We start from the raw sequence: 16,410 nt of genomic DNA, 5'->3' as shown, positions 1-16,410 counted from the left end.
GACTTCCTGTATGCATAAATATTTATTGCAACTTGCTGTAAAACATGTGAAGTAGTTTAAACCATTAAATATCATCGACTTCGTAAGCATGCTGTCATATTAAAAATGAGCAAAATATGGCAAGATACACTGCTTGTACTGAATGGTGTTTAGCTCGACTAATAAAAAGAGCTAATTTACAAAGAAAAAAGAAAAAAATTAACAAATATTACAAAACTATGCTTTCAGTTATTATCTACATCACGAGCTGAAAATTAAAATCAAATTGCTGGATTATACACATTATTTATATCGTTATAAACCTCCAGGGGTCGGCAAACTTTTCGACAAAAAGAGCCAAATTACATAAAAATGTTAGCAGTGATCCACTGAAGGAGCCAAATTCATATGCCATGTGCATATGAGGACTAAGAGCAATCTGGCAAATGCCTAACGTTTGGCCTAAGGATACGTACTAATGTATTGCCGGTGAGCATAAGTTCATTTCCATTTTTTTTTCTTAAAAAAACTTGCAAAAAAAAAATTATAGAATTTTGTACAAAATGCTTTTTGCCACCTCAAATAACCTGCATCGTACATTGTATACTTCCAATCCACCTCTGAGACACCTCAAATTGAGGTAATGTCCTAGAATCCGTTACGGTCTGTTATGGTAGATCACCGATAACGCCGAGTAAATGTTTTGGGAAACGAATGAATGAACATAACCATAAAAAGCAGTTATAGCGCCTAAATAAGTAAATAAGTAGTTCATGTGTTACATATTGTAACATAATTAATAGGTTGTATAATAACTTAAGCAAAGGGTTGTTTAAGACAACGCAACTCTCAACTGCCTCTCAAATCCCTGGGGCACGTCAAGAGAAAATTACAGTGAACCCTCTCTTATTTGACACCTCTCCAATTTGAAAAACCTCTCTTTTTTGAACATTTTGCACAGTCCCTTGATTTCCAGTACATTTTTTTCCTCTAATTTGGAAAACCTCTGAAATCTGTGTCCCTCTTATTTGTGTATGGTGTTGCCATGGTTATTGAATGATGTATGCTCAAATTGGCAATCCTGTTCGCAGTTTCCTATATCAACAGTTAAGGCTGCATACTAAATGTTCTGTCTCTTTCTTGTTTGGACGGACCTTTCATTCACTTTCCACCTCTGTAATTTGAAAAACCCTCTTATTCGACAGTCCCATCGCCTCTCAAATAAGAGAGGGTTCACTGTATTAACAACACATATCGTTCATGGAACTGTTCTCAAAACCGGATTTGGAACCAAAATCACACTAGTTCCACTTCATACTAATCTTCGAAACCATATTGACCTTTGAAATGGTACTGAAACCATACCGATCCCTCATACAGATCTTGAAACCCCATCTAATATCGTTCCTTTCATTAAACTTATTTCAAGATTCCAAGATATTATTCCGAGAAGGAACCAGGATCTGTTTCTCTCATGTAATTCATGTTTTCAGGATCTGTTTCTCTGTTGTAATTCATCAACCGTTTTTTTGCTGTTAGAGGAAGTGGTTACGGTGGATAGTTTCTACAGCTAGCAACAAATTGTGGATCTGTTTCTCTCATGTAATTCATGTTTCACTCTGTGATCCATTCCGAACCATTTCTGGCAACAGTTTTTTGAAAACTTCAACGTAAAAATAAAGTTATCCATTTAACCATAATGAGCCGGCCCCATGATACAGTCATCAACTGACAAGACTAACAATATGTCCGTCATGAATTCAAGCCACGTGTGGACCGAGCCTTCCATACGAAGTGACTATCCTACCATGGGTACACGCTAAGGCTAAGTGGCTAAGGTAGGCTTAGACTAGTGTTTGGCACATTTAGATGCAAACCTTTAAAAATTTTAGTGAAGAGCCGCCAAAAGAGTCGCCGTCTAGGTAGGAAAGAGCAAACAACTACTATTAAGCTAAATAAGAAGAATTCGTCAGTAAGTAACAAAAGTTAATACGTGTTTCCCCTTAAATAGATTTTTTTTTGTGTAGAGAATGGCTTTTATCCTTTTACTCAAAAATATAACAGCGGATTGCCATATATTGCCATCCCCTAGTTTAGATAAGTCAGTAATTCGCTTTTATTGAGTTGTTAACAACAAATACAATTCTCCATTTAATATATTTAATTACACATTTAATTTCGAACTGTTGAATCATAGGGAGATAATTATTTTAATCATTTGAAATGATGGATATATTCATAATGTCAACACAAGATAACGCGGGGGAAATAAACATAGAAACTTCTATTCTCTCTGTTTTTGTTGTTGTTGCATTATACTACGTATAAAAATTAAAGATAACCATTTAATTTTGAAGTCACTACATTTGTTTGTAGTTTAAAACAAAAACAAAAAAAAGAGCCCAACCCCCAATGAGCGAATAATGTAAGCGTATTTTATTCGTTATTTTCCAATAGAGCTTTTCACGTATCCACGTTTAACTGTATTGAATCTATTTGTCATTATCTTTTTCTTCTTTTGGCACAACAATCGTTGTCGGTCAAGGCATGCCTGTGCCACTAGTGGGCTAAGCATTCATTGATTTAAGAATTACCCCATAGCAGGATAGTCAGTCCTTCGTATGGGAGCACGGTCCATCGGGGGCTTGTACCCATGACGGGTATGTTGTTAAGTCGTACAAGTTGACGACTGTATCACGAGACCCGCGAATTTAAATAGTTAAATAATCTATTGACAATTGTTTACATGAACCATTTATATAATTTAGAATTAAGTTTATAATTAAAATGATTAAAATATTCAGACTTATTCGAATTGATTCGTGTTTTGCATGATATGCCTAGAGGCGATCCATTTACTCTACGGTTTGATGCAAACATGGGTCTAGCTGTTGAACCGTCCGCTTTAATAATACAACTTTATGTAAACTTTCTGTAAAAATAACGGAATGTATTCATAATAAAGCTTACATTTTTCTTTCCATTTTTCTTTCTTTTGTTATAGTGTAATGTGATATTTTGTGAGTGAACCACCAACGCCAACAACAATCTCACAAGAGCAAAAACATTTAAACGTAGAATCAATCCAACCCGGCGCGACAGTTTAAATTGAAGGACGGCCTACAGAGAAGAAAACAAACAATAAACACGCCAAAACAGAACAGAAACGTGACAGATCATTAATTTATTCCACACATCAAAAGCGAAACAACGGTTGGTAGAATTTATTGACATGTAATAATGAAAACTCATTTTCAGTGCGTAACATACGTTATGTTTTTGTGTTGTGTTGTTTGTTCTTCTTATATTTTGATCGAGCTACGTTTCATAGTTTCAGGTTTGCCTCCCACCGAATGGCTGCCGGGGGAGTTTTTCGCATTTTTCAATTTCTTTCGTTTCTTTTTTTTATGCCAACTACGTTGACAATCGTAAAATGGTTTTCTTAATTTTGTACCAAGCAATTTTGGTGCTTTGTTGTTCGATCTATGCCCAATGATCGGTACACTGTTCTTATGTTTATTATAATAAGTATGGTTGGTATTTGCATTCATAGTTTAATATGTTTGCCTGTAGTACTGTTTATAGTATTTCAGGGTGTATTAGATCTTCCGTTTATTTTTTTTTTTGCTGTTAGAGGAAGTGGTTACGGTGGAAATAGTTTCTACAGCTAGCAACAAATTGGCGCTTATTTACAATCAGTACACGAGCAGGGCAACAAATGGAACCGAGATTGTGATCCATACGAGGGTAGCGTGCACAATGGGGAAGAAGAATGGCCTTTATGTTGATGTTTCGAATGTCCAGCACACCACCGCCGTATCCGTGCCGGTCCAGGGAAGGCGGGAGGCGACAAACAAGCGTCCATCAATCCAGGATGGTGCGGCGAGCGTTTAGGCGCTGTTGCCTCCGATTTACCTAGCAAGACGCCAGCAGGACCGAGTGGGGCGGTCGGATGGTTGGCGGGTAGCTCATTTTCCGAGTCCGGCAAGCATGTACACGGGATCGTGAAAGTTGGTCCCACGGTACAGCTCCGGCACGGTGGAAACCAGCGCTCGAATCCGGTGCGAGGGCCGATAGTTCCGGATGGCGTGCAGGAAAGCGGCACTGCCCGCCGGCTTGGGATAGTCCTCGACAAACTCTGGAATAGAAGAACCCTTCAGAAAACTTGGAGTCATTGGAGCTTTCAACCCCGCGGGCGGGTGGTTGTACCTTTGCGTAGATTGCTGATCATGTTTTGACCCTCCAGCAGCTTCACCTGATCGTTGTTCAAGTTCTTCGACTCGAGCGATTCCAGATTGTGCTTAAGGTTCTGGAAGAAATCGCCCAGGTTTGTCAGCGCGCCTGGAAATGAATGGGGGATGTGGGGGGTAAGGAAAATTACATCTTCCCGGCGAAACGCGTTTTGCGCACAAGCCAATTAACGATATTAGATCACACGACACATCTAAACATCCCACACAGTACAGTACAGTACACCGCGAAACAGTAACATCATGCAACCGATCGCTAGCCAGATTAGAGCACACGTGAATAGTAACACAGCTGTTGGAAGAAAGAGAGAGAGGGCAGGAAGGATGTTCCATGGAGCATAATTCATCACCTGACGACTGACAGTGATGGGAACGAAAGGAGTCGCGTTCAACCACAGTAGATGTGAGTGTGAAACATCGAGCAGATGAATTAAATCACCACTGGCGCAAGTAAACGAATTAACTATCAGTCACACCGGTAGCCCATGGGAACAGGTATGCTCCTGTGTGTACGAATATCTACACACTTCGCACTGACGGTGGAGCATCCTCGGCGCAAACCACCACCCACCATTATTAGACCAAGCCCGATGACGATGATAAATTTTATGTCGTCTCACAAAACGGCCGAGCGGTTAGAGTACTACCCGCCAAAGGACGCTGGGATATGGCAATTAAAATGACTATTTATGGTTGTATGATACATGCACCGGCCGGTTCTGCTATCCACGGGCGCTAAACGCACACCACGGTCGCGTCAATGAATAATGGTTCCAATAATCAAGCCCGTTCACTACCAATCCCTCCCTCCCGGCAGGCATGGTGATCAATCAATCAATTTTTGCTACTAATCAATTGGCGTGATGTAAGCACGGTAAACAAATGCAAATGAGGTGAGCGTGGAAAGCAGGTGATGCTAGCGCAGGATGACTACGCACGAGAGGTATAACCGAAGACTGCTACCATCTCTACGTGGCCAATTAAAATAGTTTAAAACAAATGCAGACTGTTTTTTTGTTGTTGCCCTGTTAGGGTGCACTGATTAATTTTGGCAACTAGTTGATCGGTGAGCTTGATCATGTGATATTTCATTAGTACTGTGGAGCTGTGGGCAACGGACGAATCAGAAGGGTGTTGAATAGCCTTGATTTGTAGGATTTATATGTAAATAAATACATTAGGAAATATTTAATATAATTACATGAGAATTGTGCAATACATGCTGAAATGTGTAATAAATGTACATAAACATAATTAAGTGTAAGATAAGCAATAATTGGTGTACTTGGTAACACTGAAAGCCCAAAAATTAAAACAAAATGTGAAGGACATGCAAAAACGATTGTTAAAATTTAGCCTAATTTAGCATTGCTTTTAGCCACTAGTTTTTCTCAGTCTATAGCTACAACAATAGGAAATAATCAAAATGCTGCATTTTTCCTCATTACTTATGGTAAGTAAGAAACCTGCAGGTGAACAAATCATATTACTTGTAATGTACCAAAAAGACTAATATAGTGAACAGTAGCTTACTGACTGATTGTAAGTAATGAAAAAAAGCAGTAATTGAAGTATGTTTGGTTTGTTTTAAATAGGTTTTGTTTACAAGTCGAAAGCAACATGGTATGTTCTTTGAACAGTGAAAAACTAAGAAGAAAAATAACAAGTGATTTAAAAAAAAACTAGTTAACAAAAATCTTAGCATAACATATAATCACAATTATTATACTTAAAGTTTCTGATCACTAATTATGAAGCACAATTTGCATGATTTTTGTTTAGTTAAATACAATAAAGCTCCGAAAGCACTGCAGAATATAAAGTTGAGCATTCGTAAGCGTGCCATTGCCATTTGCAGCCATCTGTGCCGTACCAAATAGGGTATTGAGATGGGAAAAAATCCTTTCATTGTTACCGTACCGTAAAACTCACCAACACTGATGGAAGGCATAAAGCTGCCCTCCTCCGCCGCCGCACCGCCCCCTCCACCCTGCGTGCCAGTGGGCATAATATGGGAACGACGTGCCATGGTAGAACGAAGAGCAGCGGCCCGCTTTTGACCTACGGTTCCGAAGGATTCATCTACCGTTCCGGCATTACGCATCTCCCCGTCGGTAGAACTACCAAAAGCAGTGCGCTGTCTTGGGCCTATCTCAACCAGTTTGCCGTGAAGCATATAGTTCGCCGTGTCTGGCCCATCGGGAACCAAAGGTTCACCGAACAGTGCTTCCTCTTCGTAGGAACCGATCGCATCATCCGCTGACAGATGTGGTCGATGTTGCAGCCTACCGTACGGAAGCAACAGTTGAAGGACCGTTGCTAGTGATCTTCTTACGCCAGCCATTTCGGACTCGGAAGCGGTCACTGGTACTGATCGGTGGCCCCCACTGCGGGGAATTGGTTGCATATGTTTCAGCTGACTGAACAGATCGAGGTCTTTGCGTCCCGCATCACTGATACGCTCTCGGCCCAATCCTGCGGTACCGGTGTCTACGAAATCCATTGGCTGGGTCGGTAAGGATCTTGACGCTGATGCATGGCCTGTGTCGTCGGGGCTTTCGTTTACGTTGCCATACACTGTACAGTCTGAAAATGAACAATCTAATTAAGATAGTTAATTAGTAACATTTTATATAAGTTATACAATGATCTTTCGATCGATCAAATGCGTCCGTTATAATTTCACCATTTTTTGTAGCATCGAAGCATGAATTTATGTGAATTATTTTCAAGAATATAAGTTAAAAAATCAGAACATATTAGTTATAGGATAACGATATAATTTAGATAAATTAACGCATAAAAAGATCAATTTGGTGGGAACATTAAACATTGTTTGAACATGTTTATATGAAACAGATAAAGCAGTACAAACAACACCCGAATGCTAAAATCCCTTACAGACATTACAGACATTATATTCGATCCCCGAAGAAGTATTGGTCCGTTTTTTTCGGCTGTGTGTCGAAATCGTTTTGCAGGAAAATAATTGCCAAAAAAGTAATTTGTCATTCTTTATCTTCAGCTAGCACAATTTTATTTGTCCCAGTACTGGAGTGAATGTTACCAATGGTCTGCTAATAATACTACACCCACCCGCCATAACCGTCTTCTTTCACCTCTGGCTCAAAAGTACGTGCTTTGCATTACAACTTATTATCACTTCTTAAATTGTGTGTACCGTGTGAGTTAGGTTCTTATGCCGTTTTACGGTCATTGACTTTCAATTGGTGGTTGTATCACTAGATAATGAATTATAATTGAAGCTCCTAAATTTTAAAGCCGAATTTGAAAAGAAACCCCAATTGATTTTAATGGAATATTAACATATTTTACACATAACACACAATACACAGCATATATGCAAATAATACGTTGCACAGTTAGCAGTTTTTTACGTTGCATTTTAATTTCGTGCTTGATATGATACTACTGAAAAATTATGAAATTTTGAACACTGCACCATTTTGGTGCTCGAACTGGTCTTTGAATGAACCAAAATAAATTGTTATCAGTAGTGCTATATTTTAAGTACAGCTTCTATTTGGCTTTCGGGATTTATTAGTACCACACAGCACTAATACAATGGAAGGACGGTTCATATGAGTCTTGAACCCATGACAGGCATTAATGCGAGTTGAATACTATACTACGAGACCGTCCCTGCATTTAAATAACATAAAATGACTGAATTCAGCAATGTTTGTACTTGTTGCTGTCATTATTGTGTTATATACTACGGCACAAAATAAAATTATAGTTATAATTGGAGGAGTCAAATAAAACAACCCAACCAACCGAATATCTGTAGGTAAACGATGAAATAAAAATCACATAAATAGTAAACCGTTGCCAAAACAAAATGTCTTGTCTTGTAAGAGTACAATTACTAGTTGGAACGCTCCATCCAAAAGCATGACAGTAAAACTTTATGTGATAATTACCCGTAGTAAATACTAATAAAACAATCCACAGGTGCCACATTGTTACGATCACTAATGCGCTTTCGCCAAACACCTCTGCAATAAATGTTTCACTTTCTGCACGCCCTCGTGCAAACACACCTTGTGGCTCAGGGTTAAAAGGATAGAGGAGCCTGCCACATACAACCACACAGACACAGACAAATGATGTCCACTACACTTTGCTTGGAACTTTTATGGAAACATAATCACACCAAGAAGCTTATCTATTGCACACAAACAACCAACGATCACACCTTGTTGTCCTTTTAAAGGATCTCCTTAACGAACTGTGCTCCACAATGCGACCGGATGCGACCTGTTGCTTCCGGTTCGGGACACTGAACCATGGTACCGCCGGTGCGTTCATTTTTATATACACTCGCTCGCACCGTGAACTAGCAGTGAGCTAACTAGCGTTTAAGTGAGTTTTATGTGGTGAGAAGCGATGAACATCGTGGAACATGCGTGTTGGTAATGTTGCGGATCGTTCGAAATTCGCTCGACATCGAGTCGAGGTGGAATGAATGAATTGTGCGCTACCGGAAGTCGGTGTGTATCCGTCTGTCCAACTGTCCTTTGCTAATTGATAGCCAAACTTCGAAGCCTAATCGAACGGTGTTCCAAACTTTTCTTTCGTCTTATTTTAACTACAGCGCAACTGTGAATGACATCTAACACTAACTTAACAGCACTGCTCAGATAACATTAACGGGTATCGGGCCTTTTGCTGTGGAGGCGGTATGATGAGTTTCGTTTTTACTTGTGAAAAATTAATGCACTGTGAACGGTTTGTCATCTCGTCACTCTCGTGACTCTTACCGAAATGATACATATCGGAGGGAGTTTTTTTTTACAAATTCGTACTGCGTTTATGCAGTAAATTTCAACTCATAACATTACATCCCCGGCACAAGGGTCCGCGTACACTTTAAGCGTACATAGGATTGAGCTGTGGCATTAACATTGGTGCACTGTAAACAGTGACGATATGGCGAGACATTTAAACGTTCTCGAGGGACATATGAAATCGATGCGGCGTTATTGCGTTAAAATTAGCTGCTAGTTACGACGGGAGAGGGGTAAAAAAAATGAGTAAAAGGAGAGAAAATTATCTGAACTAGCAAGACCTATGCAATGAGATTAAAGATATAACCTAACTAAAATATACTACAATATGTTTATTTGCTAGATAATCAATAGCCGCAAAAATATATACAAACCATGAAATATTAAACATTTTGTAAAAAATATTTGTAAATATTTCAAAAACTACAAACATTAAATCATTACCTCTACGAAAAAATACATAATAAAAGTAGAAAATTTTGATCCTATTGAGGCATCGACAGAAATATTACATCCATTTATTACTCATAGATTGTAGATCCATTTATTACATTTTTCGATTGTTGTCGATTGTACTGCATTTTTGAGTAAGCTAATTATTTTTGTTATGTTATAGCTAAACAATATACTCGTCGTGAGTTCAAGTCTAGAATGGATTGTCTCCATGTAGCAAGGATTTGACTTATTCGGCTACGTGGTACTTAATTAGTCTCGAAGACCTGTACAGGCAGGTCCGTGTAGGAAAATACGCTGCATAAAATTGTATGCTTTATGTGGGCCACTGGATGTTTATTACTTGTGGTGTATTATATTGCCAATGCGCAAACATAACTTATATTCTCTATAAAATTTGCCCTGGTAAACTATAAGTAGGAAATGGGATCAATTCTTCATACATAATTCTTAATGTTAATTGTTCAAGTACAGTGAACCCTCTCTTATTTGAGAGGCGATGGGACTGTCGAATAAGAGGGGTTTTCAAATTACAGAGGTGGAAAGTGAATGAAAGGTCCATCCAAACAAGAAAGAGACAGAACATTTAGTATGCAGCCTTAACTGTTGCTATAGGAAACTGCGAACAGGATTGCCAATTTGAGCATACATCATTCAATAACCATGGCAACACCATACACAAATAAGAGGGACACAGATTTCAGAGGTTTTCCAAATTAGAGGAACAAAAATGTACTGGAAATCAAGGGACTGTGCAAAATGTTCAAATAAGAGAGGGTTTTCAAATTGGAGAGGTGTCAAATAAGAGAGGGTTCACTGTACACTGTAACACTCTTACATAATGGCAATCTAGCTAAAGTAGGACTATATTCTGTTGAAGAGCAAGCCTTGAGTAAAATAGTAAGCTATGATTATTAATGTAAGGTTCTTAAAAATATAGTCTTGTTCCAACCAGCAACCTTTACACAGCTACTCTCTACATATTCTCACGACACTAGCAACCTACACCTAACTAATGGGAGACTAAACGATATTCAAGGATTGGGTAAACGAAACTGCATTATGAGGCCTTAAAAAAACGCCCATCGCGCACAGCTTTAATCATTGCGCGGGTAATACTCAATATTTTTGATACCTCGATTTCGGTGATATCAAATTCCGAACATTGAGGATGAACGAGAATTTTATCAGTATCATTGCAATACTGTTTTTTTTAACGAGTTTTCACTTAGATTGTCTGGTAGATTGGACGACCCTCTATCGCTTGTTATTCAGGCTTTTTGTCAGGCTGCCTTTGACTGTATCTCCCACGAAATACTACTCGAAAAAATAAAATAAAAAGAGTGTCCCTTATATGCTCTCATCCTGGGTAAAGTACTATCTCTCGGACCGTAGTTACCAAGTGGGAATACAATCACAACGCTCATACCCGTTTGCTAGCACGTCTGGGTTTCCGCAGTGTAGCATCCTTAGACCTCTGCTATTCCTGATTTACATCAATGACCTGTCAAGCTTGGTGTCCTGCTAGATTGTAAACTCACGTTTCATGCACATCTTGCAAGAGTTATCTCCAGGGGTAACTAGATACAGACACGACACGACACATACCATCTGTTCATTGACTTCAAAGCCGCATATGATAGTATAGCCAGGGTAAAACTGTATGACGCTATGAGCTCTTTTGGAATCCCGTGTAGCATCCATGCTATCGCATACCCGCTTAACGCATGAATACTGCACATGCGTCCCGTGCTTTACTGCACACGCGGTTCCGTGTTTTACCATGGTGGTCGCACCACCCAAGTTGGAAATAAACAAGGAAGACCTCCAAAGTAGGTCATAAATAAGGAAGAACAATTAGCATAAGAAACGCATTAGACCTTAAGCAAAACATTGTAAATTGTAAAAACCCACCAGGTAGGCGACCGTCTGGACAAACATTCGTTCGTGAAAGCGCATCAAGTTGCGAAAGGGAAAGTTACGAGCGTAAACATCTGGTGGACGAATGTGCGCTAACTTTCTTAAGATGGGAGTATAAATAAAGCTATCAGAACGGACAGAAGATCAGTTCTGATCGGACACAGGATCGTACATCTTGTCGCTTCAACTCATTTATGAGCAGTATTGTCCCCCTACACAAGGTTAGGCTTTACTGTCTCCAACAAATGCACCGTGTATTAGCTGGCCGGTCAGCAAAACTCCAATCCGAAAGGTTAACGTATGCTAGGTGGCATAACGTCGAAAGTTCCCACGGTTTAGCATAACTGGATGTCCGGTTTTCACCTGACACATCACATTGATATCAATTGTTACGCAAGGTCAAGTTCGATTAGTTTACTCGATTAGTACGATTAGTATCAATCGCAAAGTGCTAACTCAGCACTGCCACCAGGCCTATGACGCGAACCCGTACCGAACCAACAACAATTTTTCCCATCACCACACCCGGCCAAACTGATAAGGCTAGTTAGAATGACTATGACCAACGTCACTTGCCAGGTGAGGGTGGATGGAAAACTCTCAGGACCTTTTGCTAACACCAAAGGTCTGGCATACGCTGATGATATAGACATCATTGGTCTGCGGCTCTCCTATGTAGCAGAAGCCTACCAAGGGATCGAGAAGGCGGCAGAGAACCTCGGATTGCAGATAAACGAGGCAAAGACCAAACTGATGGTGGCAACATCAGCGGGCCTACCCATTAATAATCAGAATCTACGTAGGCGTGACGTACAGATAGGTGAACGCACTTTTGAAGTCGTCCCAGAATTCACCTATCTTGGGTCAAAGGTCAGCAACGACAATAGCATGGAAGCTGAGTTGCTCGCAAGGATGCTGGCTGCCAACCGGTCATTCTACAGCCTGAAAAATCAGTTCACCTCAAAGAACCTGTCGTGACGGACGAAGCTGGTACTCACATACCTTCTTAGCCGCGTTCGAGTGGAAGATGCTCAGAAGGATACTTGGCCCCGTATGTGTGGAAGGATAATGGAGGAGCCGCTATAATGACGAGCTATACGAAAAATTACGGCGACCTCACTGTCGTACTATACGAGAGATGTACGGCGACCTCACTGTCGTACAACGTATCAAGCTAGCCAGGCTCCGGTGAGCTGGCCATATTGTACGCATGGAAACGGACGAACCAGTCCGTAAAGTCTTTTTAGGCTATCCACTAGGACAGAGGAGGCGTGGTAGTCCCAAACTGAGGTGGTGTAGCATATCTGCTAAACAGAACTTATTATAATACACACTATCAGCTATAGACACATTGTAACTGTTGCGGTAGCAACGGGTAGGTTTGAGGCGATTTTTAAATTGCAACGGCTGAGTTGAGGATTTTTTAAATTGCAACGAAACGATTCATTTGCAACGGCTAAGTTTGGGCAGCAATTGAAGTTATTGTAACTTATCGTATGAGAACGAGATCGCTGGCCTAAATAAACATACAATTTGGGAACGGCCCGTTTCTTGAGCTCATTGATAAGCATAAGCCACTCGAACAACGTGTAGGGTAATAAAAATATTTTAGAGCTGGTGCATCCGGTAGGCAGACAGAAATTAGGAGAAAAATGCATGAAGGACGAAAACCATGCATATGTGCATGTAACGAATTCTTTCAGTTATCTACCCAAAACGAGGAGGTCATAAAATTTCAAGTTAGTTTAGGATCAATCTAGAATGCGTGGAATTGAAGTATAAACAAAACACCATACGAAAACATAAAGCACACTGGCACCAATACAATTAAACAACGTGTACGGACACGTTCAACACCATCAAACATGTTAGTATATAAGAACCAATTTTGTCAAATAAACGTCAGATCTAATTTAGAAACTGAACGGAAAACGTCTCGATTTTTTTGAACGTCTTGGCCTTTCCTAGGTTTTTGCTTTAGGTCTCATCCGGGTCCCTCTGCCCCCATCCGAAAAGTTATTGAATGAATTGTGCCACTTTCGAAGCATAGGTTCCCACGAACCGCGAACACTAGCCGAAGGTTTAATGTACAATTTATTTTGGTAACTCCTTTCGGGCAGAAACCCATCTTTATATAAATTTGTTTTCGGTTGGATCTCAGGACACTGAAGGCCTTTCCTTCGCGTGGTCTGGCCCGAGTTCCGCCGTCAACATTGGTGGCTCCAGAGAGGAAACGAATTCTCATTCGTCAGTCAGATTGAAGCTCCAGTTAGGAGACGAATTCCTTATCATCCAGAGATGAAAGAGATGAGATTATTATTCGTTAACATTGGTTTAGCACCGGAGAGGATGCGAATTATTATTCGATCCAGTTTGTAAAGAGAGTAACTTTACAAGAACGATCCTGTCCACAGAGAAGGCGTTCAATTTCAAGGATTATGGCAAAAGGAACAAGCGAACTCTACCTGTTGGGATAAATCCTTCAGTTATTAAAAAACTGACCTACGCGCTACCTTGAGCAACAGTAGTTGCATAATAATTTCGGTTGCTAAAACCAGAGAAGGAAGATCAATCAACACGAAAATGGGTTTAAAGAGTAAGAAGTACTTCGTTAATAACAAAGCCGGACTCTGCAGACTGTGTACACAGGCAGATGATTCCGAATCAAAAATGGTCCAGTGTGAAGAGTGTGACCGATGGTTTCACTTGGCTTGTGCTAAGTTAAACACGAAACCAACCAACGGGGAAGAATACATTTGTATTAAATGTAAGGATAATTTTTCGCAAGATATGCCACTTCCCAAAGACCACAATTCTGTGGTATCGGCTTTGATTGAAGCACTGAAGCAAAATCGTGTGAACGATAATATGTTCTACAAACGTACAACATTAAGAGAACTTCCATATTTCGATGGAAGAGCATAAGATTGGCCTAAATTCAAAAAGGCATTTGATGAAACCTCAGAGGAAGCTGGCTTCAGTAATTTAGAAAACTTGAATCGCCTTCAAACATATCTTAAGGGAGACGCAGAAAGAAGCGTAAGATCACTTTTTCTGGATCCCGTAAACGTGAATATGATTATTAATAGGTTGGAGGAATTATACGGAAGACCTGAAATCGTTCATCAGGAGTTGCTGAACGATGTTACAAAATTCGGGTGGAAAATAATAAAATCCCCGAACTAAGCGAAGCGCTTGAAAATCTTGTAACAAACATACAGGTTATGAAAAAGAAGGAATATTTGTACGATCATCGACTTATTGATGATTTGGTTGGAAAAATGCCATTTCACCTTCAATCTAATTGGATTGTATACAAAAGTAACATTCAGAAAGACGAGATTGTCACTCTTGCGCATTTATCGAATTGGCTCATACCAATCGCGAGCACAATACGGCAACTGCCGAAACAACATAATCATTTGGATTATTTAGCAACTTTACATATACCAAGCAAAGGTAATGACACATTCTTTGATGAAATGATATTTTGTCATAAAGGATCGCTCAATCCAGAGCCGATAAAAGATCGGCCAGAACACTCAAATAGCTTATCCAGGTTTATTAATGATAATTCATTAGTAGAAAATAGTTCATCGAGAACAAACGATCATTCGGAAATCTTAGGTTTTCTAGGAGCAATCACTTCCCAAAATAACATTAGTTCACACGAACCAAAGGAAGAAGAGAACGAAATAATTAATAGGTTGCCTCACAAACGTAAAAGATTGAAACCACCGAAAAAGAAGGTCAAAGAGAAGAGGAATGATAAATCAGTTACAATGTCAACAGAAACAGCATTAGAGTGTGCGGACAGAAAAGAAAATCAAATGCAAACCCAAGGCAATAAGAACAAGGAAAATCATGAGAGAACGATTACAGTAAATAGAAGTGAGCTAGAAATTGAAAATTTGCTAGAACCCATACACATTTTTGGTCTCAAAAAGGCAATAGAGGTGAAGATTGAAATCTTAGATAAAGGTATATCATTTGATATCAGTAATGAAGTAGGAACAGTATCAGAAACTTCGATTGGTAAAACATTTATTGATCATGATCATGAGAATATTTTGATGGGTATTGAACAAAATGAATTGACAAATTTCAATGTGCAGGAAATAACGAAAACAGAATTGGAAAAATATAATGAAATAAAAGAAGTATCAAAACTCGAAATAAATAATCAGGAGCTAGACAAAGATAACGATAAAGCTCAACATTCAAGAAAAGACGTAAATAAACTAGACATGACAATGATCACAAGTTTGAACAATTTGAACAAACAAGTTTTGCGTGGATTAAAAATCAAATTAGGCTTTTATGAAAAAGACAATTACAATGCTGGTAGGACTCATCTGAAAATGAAAATATCAACACAAGAACCCGTCAAAGCGAACACGAGATACGACTTAAAGAAATGGTTCTTTTATTGGGAGGAGTTTAAAATATTTTTGATGGAAATGCAATCAGTTGCAAAAGTAGTTAACATAAACGAGAGAATAAAAAAATATTTGCCTAAAGAAAGCCAAGAAAAAGTGCATACATTGAAAATGCGGAAGCTAGGTATAAATGAAACATCCGCAATAACTGAGGTACAGAACAATCTTTGCAAACGGTTAATTGGTTACTACGTGCACTTAATATTTTGGATTTCGAGCATCCTTGCAACATACGCAACTTTCACCAAAGCACATGGTAAAAACAAACTTCAACTTCCTTACGAGAGAGGAAAACTATTTGGTCATCTGGGGAAGATTCTGGAACCGAGAAGACATCATACGAGGCGAATCAAGACAGAAGTTGAATCAAAAGCAAGCATCATATATAAGCATCTGCTGATCGTCATCTAACCGTTGTATTGCATTGATTGAAGATTATTCAATTTAATTAAGGAAAACAATATATTGAATGGAAGTAAAATAGCCGGATCAAGTATCCATACATCGCTCAAACCAAGAGTTAGGTGTAATTCATAGTGATGAATTACAAGGGGGAGA

At 39.3% G+C, this 16,410-nt stretch overlaps 1 protein-coding gene across 3 annotated transcripts; it reads right to left on the bottom strand.

Annotated features, from left to right (window-relative positions):
* Window positions 1–3,158: 3,158 nt before the first annotated feature.
* Window positions 3,159–8,563, bottom strand: LOC133391690 (uncharacterized). 3 transcript variants are annotated; one of them, XM_061647378.1, is made up of 4 exons: window positions 8,174–8,563; window positions 6,150–6,830; window positions 4,189–4,320; window positions 3,159–4,133 (listed from the first exon to the last, which is right to left on the bottom strand). In XM_061647378.1, the coding sequence occupies exons 1-4, from the start codon at window positions 8,211–8,213 to the stop codon at window positions 3,895–3,897; spliced, it is 1,092 nt and encodes a 363-aa protein (XP_061503362.1). In that variant the 5' UTR covers window positions 8,214–8,563; the 3' UTR covers window positions 3,159–3,894. The 3 variants fall into 3 exon arrangements, with proteins under 3 accessions (XP_061503362.1, XP_061503365.1, XP_061503363.1); XM_061647381.1 differs by having other exon boundaries at window positions 3,159–4,117; XM_061647379.1 differs by having other exon boundaries at window positions 6,162–6,830.
* Between the last annotated feature and the right edge of the window lie 7,847 nt (window positions 8,564–16,410).

This window comes from Anopheles gambiae, chromosome 2 (genome assembly GCF_943734735.2).
Source record: "Anopheles gambiae chromosome 2, idAnoGambNW_F1_1, whole genome shotgun sequence".
NCBI lineage: Eukaryota > Metazoa > Arthropoda > Insecta > Diptera > Culicidae > Anopheles > Anopheles gambiae.
This window is presented reverse-complemented; position numbering and strand designations above follow the sequence as displayed.